The sequence below is a fragment of the Musca vetustissima genome, unplaced genomic scaffold (assembly GCF_032173495.1).
Source record: "Musca vetustissima isolate MV318-11 ecotype Yass unplaced genomic scaffold, APGP_CSIRO_Mvet_v1 utg23951, whole genome shotgun sequence".
In the NCBI taxonomy this organism is placed as follows: domain Eukaryota; kingdom Metazoa; phylum Arthropoda; class Insecta; order Diptera; family Muscidae; genus Musca; species Musca vetustissima.
The window spans coordinates 41287-47707 of record NW_026882199.1 but is presented as its reverse complement, the minus strand read 5'-3'; the positions used below and the strand labels follow the sequence as shown (position 1 = coordinate 47707).

The following is a 6421-nucleotide window of genomic DNA, read 5'->3' as shown; positions in this document are numbered from 1 at the left end:
TTTTATTTTTCTGTATGTCCCCGCTGAGCGCTACGTATGTGGTTTTGCGCTGTGCCTGTGTGTGTTTTCCTTTCTTTATTAATTTTTTTAATTCTTTTAGATGTGGCTGTTTTTTATTGTTGCTGCTGCTTTGAATATTCTTTTGTTTGGAAACTATTGTTTGTGTGTGGAATATTTCGAAGGGAATGTTGTATTTCTTTTTGTTGAATATTCAATATTCGCTAATGCCACTAATGCAATAACATTTATTGTTTTCTATTTTATTTTTATTAAACACTATTATTTTAATTCTTTTATATGAACTTATTTACTATACACTCTCTTTTTGCTACACATCGTCTAATTTGTTTCGGAGAATTTGCTAAAATTAAAATTCAGCAGCATTATCCCCTCCTTGAATTTACTTACTGAAGAAAAATTGAAAAACGTTCCACCTGCTAACGAATGGAAGGAGAGAACAAAATGGTCGATAAAAATGAACTCAAAGTGGTATAAACGAAAGTTTACGAATGAGGTGAGATGGAGACAAAGTGGGGTTTTACACTGTTGGTCATGGACATTGATCATGAGAGTTTATTCTCTCTCTCATTGGTAAATTTGAAATAGAGTAATCAGTAAATTATATGACTTTTATGTGGTGCTTACTTGTCGATATATGGGACTGTGAAGTTCAGAAAATGTATATGCTCATTTATGGACCGGTAAAGGTAAAATTGTTATGGCTAATGCAAAGCCAATAGCCTAAAAAATAGCAACCGGTCGTTTCGTCTTTGAATACTAGCCAAACCCAAAGGAAGTTGTTCGTGGAAGAAGCTGATCGAAAAGAGGAAAATTATCGAACGGCTAAATTCTGAGTGGTACACAATTGGTCCGTTCAGCGTGACCGTTGTGCCACTAAAGTATCAATTTTGATACTTTTTTCGGCCTTGACACTCTTGTGCCACGTTTTTATTTTGATACCAGCCACTTTTTTTAAAATTTGGGCAACTTCTTCCTATATTTTGCCACTTTGTATTAAAATGCTGGTACACGAAGATATTTATTAAGGAAATATTCAAGTGGACCGTTTTTCAATTGGTGTTATTGAAATTGTTTATTAGAATTTTTACATCTTGTGGTACAGGGAATTGTTATTGCGCATGTGATGACATGCGGAAAGTATTTTTGTAACCCAAATGAAGGTAACATTAATTATCCGAATAGGATGCAATTTAGTAAGTTTCATTTGTTTAGCCTATCCAAATTGTTGAGGATCGGTTAACATATAGGTATAGCTCCCGTATAAAATTCCACTTTTTCCCAATTGATGCGACATTTTTCATTGGGTATCGAATAGAGTCTACAATGACTTTTCATGGGAAACAGGCTTGGGATGAGAATAATGTGAATTTTGTTAAAATCGTCTCAAATATTGAAATATTTGAACAGAAGACTTAGCTTTTGTCCGATTTTAAAATTTGTAAGTACCGTCCATATATAATTTTATCAGATTCCATGTTAAACGGCATTTACATTAGAACTTTTAGGATTTATTTGACATATATGCAAAGGAATTGACAATTAAAACCCACTGGGTTAACGAAATCCGGTTAAATGTAAACGTACTATTAATATGTAACAAAATAGTGTGCCACTTTTCGTGCCACATTTTCAAAAGATTTGTGCCACTTTTTTCAAAAATTATACTTTTCGAAAAATGTCAGCGGTTACGCTGGGTCTCTTCCAGTACTTTTTAGTAGTAAAGCTAGTAAAAGGGAAACATTTCAAAATCGCTCTCAGAGTACAAACTTATTTGAAAAGTTCGGGAACGCAAATCTGTTAAATATGCCAAAATTAGAGGACAATACTTCAAAATCAGCATAACAGCCAATCAGAAGTAGGCATTCCTGCTTATCATTTTTATTGGGTCAAATTTCCCGAGTAAAACATTTATAAAGAGAACGCCATTTTGTTTGTGTTCTCTTAAATTTGATTCAATGTTTTACCAGTTTTGTGGGTTCAGGAACGTTTTTCGAGTAAAAAGTTGCAAAACTGGTAAAATTAGTAGATTTTTTTTGTTCTGGAACGGAACTGGTTTGTTTGCCTGAAAATTTCGGGGAAATTCGAAAAATAAACTTAAGACGATCAATTATTGTGCCTTATAACAATACAAGTTTTTTACCGACCGACCAAAAGTGGAAATGATAGGAAATCTCCCGAAGAGCTTGGTCTAGGCACCGTATGATTTATTTCCCCACATCAACAAAAAAATACATTGCCAATGATTTTCGTAACCATAAGATGCTATATTCAATAAGAATTTCTCCAGGTATTCTATGAGAAGTCTTTTTTGTCTGCTATAAGAGAACCTTTTGGTTTGCTATGACTAGACCTCCTTCCCTTCTATTGGGAATAGTTTCTTATATAACGACTATAAAAGAGACCTTCTATAAGAAGACCGGTTATTCATGAGAAGTACCAGATGCTTATTCCATAATTACGAGGAAGGTATTCCCTTAATAATAAAAATATCTGCCACGCCCACAAGACCATAAACTTTTTTCTGGAATTTTGCACAACTAAATTGTAAAGTGGCTGCCTTATGTCCTTGATAGCCTCACTAAATCAAAAGATCTCTATGATCAAGTGTGATCAAGTGTTACTTAGCTGGCTTATGACAGAACGGTTCCATAAGCCGAGCTTGAAAAATATATCATAATTTCATCAATAATATGGTCTTGTACGCATCTCATCCAATTTGAAAGACCATTTTCCGAGATGTCTTCTACTTGATCTTTCCATCGGTTTCGTGTCCTTCCCCTTCTGCGTGAACCATCACTTGGCTCGCTTCATATGCCTTTTGAGCTGGGGCATCATCAGACGTAGTCGCTGCAGCTTGATCCGTCTTACTATATCGATGTCCAAAAATAGATGGTATATCTCATGGTTCATTCGAAGACCATATTCACCATCGACGCAGATCGGCCCATAGATCTTTCGGAGAATTTCACTCTCATACACTCCAAGAGCTGCCTCATCTGCTTGCGTAAGCACCCATGCTTCAGATCCGCATAACAGCACGGGTAGTATCAGCGTCCTGTAGAGTTTCAGTTTGGTCTGGCGGGAGGTGGCCTTGCTTTTGAGTTGTTTGCTCAGACCATAGTAGCACCGGTTGGCCATCACTATCCTTCTATGAATTTCAAAACTGATGTCATTCGTTTTATTTATGGCGGTACCAAGGTATATAAAATCTTTGTCTACCTCGAAGCTGTAGTTCTAAAGTTCCACAGTTGGTCCGAGTCTACTGGACGTCTTGCGCGTTGATACCATCAGCAGGTTTTCTCCACATTGGCAGACCCACATTGGCAGACTCCTTCTCAATTAGTTCATAGGTGGCTGTTACCGCTCGCAATGTTCGACCCATTATGTCGATGTCGTCGGCGTAGGCAATTTCTGTTCATTGTATCTCGTATGATCTTTATCATCAGGATGTTAAACAGGTCACACGACAAACTGTGATCTTGTCTGAATCCTCGTTCAGTATTGAAGGGCTCCGAGAGGTCCTTTCTTACTCGAGTTGCTGACGAGGAAGAGAGAGTTTAGGATTTTCTTGAATACCTTGGGCTACAGCATAAATTTATCAGATGTAATTCAGTAATAGAATGGGGATTTTATTCTTCACATTACTAATTTGTTCCAATAGCTCGAATTTTTATACCAATTTCTGGCTTCAATATTTCGTTTAAAAAAATACCATGGGCCAACGGCAAAGACTTTTTGAAACAAATTTCTTTCCAATATATTCCATTTCTATTTTTTTAAAAAAAATTCAATTTAAAAGTAAGGCCTTGCTTCAATATCCCAATCCAAAATACTCTTTAAAAATCCACGCTTAAGGTTTTAATATTTTCTTAAAAAATATATATATATTTTTTTTAAATCCACTCCTATAGCTTCCATATTTCTTTTTTAAAAATTCACTCCTATAACTTCAATATTTCTTTGGAATATGTTTTTAAAAAATCCACGCCTATGGTTCTAATACTTCTTTGGAAAATATTCTTAAAAAGTCCATGCCTATGGTTCCTATATTTCTTTCAATAATGATTACAAGATTCACGATTTCGTGGCCATTATTTCTTACAAAAATATCCATACAAATCACACGCCTATGGATCACTTATTACTTTCAAAAATGTTCCCATAAAATCCACGTCTATTTGCCCAATAATTATTACAAACCTATTTTTAAAAAGTCCACTCCTATATTTCTAATATATCTTTCAATTTTTTTAATCTACGCCTTCATTTCATCACTCTGCTAGACATTACTGCAGTTTTTGTCTGTGTAAACAATATATAATTGAAATATGTCATGCGTGAAAAGTCATGCCATACCAATTTATACAACTCTGAACTATAAACAATAATCAGCTGTTTACGGATTAAACGTTCAACGTTGGAGCAATTGTAGACTGCGGGAATAGTTAATGGGTATATTTATCATAATTTCATCAATAATATGGACCAAACGGGCGAACAATTGCATCCCAATTGGCGGGCCTTAGCTACACTTCATATTCCGTTGAAAAGATTCATCAAAGAAGGAACCCAGCAGACGCAACAAGGTACCCATACTACGGCCAGTGAAAAATATGAAATTCAAGGAGTTGATGGAAAGGAAATTAAGGAATTCTATGAGGAACTGGTTAGCAAAGAAACCAAAGAGAAGAAGGAAGAAGTTCACAATGAAAACAAATCAAAGAAACTTGAAAGGAAATCATCCAAACCTTTGATGAAACGAACACCCTTTGAGGTGGGGAAATATCAGCGCTATGCCATGTCAAATAATGTGGAAGAGTTACAAAAGCTGGACTATAGAGATCAAAATGTAAATGTTTGTGATGGCTATGGCTGGACAGCCTTAATGATGGCTGCTTGTGAGGGCCATGAGGAAGCTGTACGATTTTTACTGCAATTGGGAGTTGATAAAAATATAAAAGACAAATCCGGTAAAACAGCCATGGATTTAGCCAAAAGGAAAGGCCATATTCATATACAACAATTACTAGAAACCCCTTTGGAAGAGAACTCTTCAAGTAGTGACGATGATGCAATGGAAACCATTGAACCTTTCTATTGTGAAATATGTAAAAGAACCTTCTCGGAGACAACAAGACGTGAACATGAAACCTCAACAATTCATCAATTTAATGCCCAAACACCGGCCAGTAGTAATAAATTACAAAAATTCAATATACCACCACGCAACAAAGGCCTCCAGTTGATGGTCAAGCAGGGTTGGGATAAAGAAAGTGGTTTAGGGCCCTCGCAAACGGGGCGTTTATATCCCGTTAAAACGGTGATACGTAAACAGCGTAGTGGTCTGGGCACGGAACAGGAACCAGCCAAAGTTAGTCATTTCCAGGCATTCGATAGGGCGGCTATAAAACGTCACAATTCCGATTATTATAAAAAGAAACCACGAAATCGTAATGATATACGAAGGGAAAAGGTGCGCGAATGGAAACGTGATAGACGTTTGCGGAATGAACTGAATTAGGTGCCAAAAAGGGGATGCCATTGTTGGCCCTAATCATATCAAATAACGACAATATCTCATATGCATATAAATATTACAATTTTTAGGATTTAAAATAACTTACAATCATGTCCAAAACAAATGAGCAAAAATGCATGGAAATTTTGAAAACGACGGAGGAGGTATGTTCGAATTTCAAATATGAAATATTTAAATGTTTAATGTTGTTTTTCAATTCCCCTAGGTGGCCGATAAAGTCCTGGTCAACAAACAGGAGCTGGTCGCCCTCGACAAACGCCGCCAACAAAACCGTGAAGCCATACGTGAATTAGAGAAATCTACTGATAAATCCGAAAAGAAAGTATGGACTACAATTGGCAGTATGTTGGTGAAAATGGATAAAGCCAAGGCATTGGAATTATTAAAAAAAGGTTATCATCAATTGAAAGTATGAGACAAACTTTAAATTATATTATATATTGTTTCTTTTTTGTAGACCAACAACAAATTGAACGTGAAATACAAATTTTACAATCCGATCAAAAGATTTTGGTTAACAAACATCGTGACTTGGAACATTTTAATCCGTATACTGGTACACATTTGAAACCGTTGGATCCCAAAGAGTTCAATGCTCTTAAAGCTAATTTACCAATGTTGTAAATATATGAAAATAGAAATAATTAAGAGCTATATTTAATAATTTTTAAAAAATGTAATTGAAAAATTAAAAAAAAAAAATTAAATTTGTAAGAATATAAAAAATACCTATTTTTAAAAGCATGTAATTTAAAAAAATCGACAAATCTTGCTTTTGGTCTTCTATGAGAAAAAACTTTGGTCTTCTATAAGAAGACCTTTTGGTCTTCTATAAGATCTTTTGGTCTTCTATAAGAAGAC

At 35.2% G+C, this 6421-nt stretch overlaps 2 protein-coding genes across 2 annotated transcripts; both read left to right on the top strand.

Annotated features, from left to right (window-relative positions):
- The first annotated feature begins 4500 nt into the window (after positions 1–4500).
- On the top strand, positions 4501–5542 carry LOC133328418 (G patch domain and ankyrin repeat-containing protein 1 homolog). Its single transcript, XM_061536988.1, has one exon. It carries the CDS (start codon positions 4502–4504, stop codon positions 5540–5542), a length of 1041 nt encoding a protein of 346 aa, XP_061392972.1. The 5' UTR covers position 4501.
- Positions 5543–5649: 107 nt separating this feature from the next.
- On the top strand, positions 5650–6184 carry LOC133328406 (uncharacterized). Its single transcript, XM_061536976.1, has 3 exons — positions 5650–5703; positions 5766–5952; positions 6018–6184. The coding sequence occupies exons 1-3, from the start codon at positions 5650–5652 to the stop codon at positions 6182–6184; spliced, it is 408 nt and encodes a 135-aa protein (XP_061392960.1).
- The last annotated feature ends 237 nt before the right edge of the window (positions 6185–6421 follow it).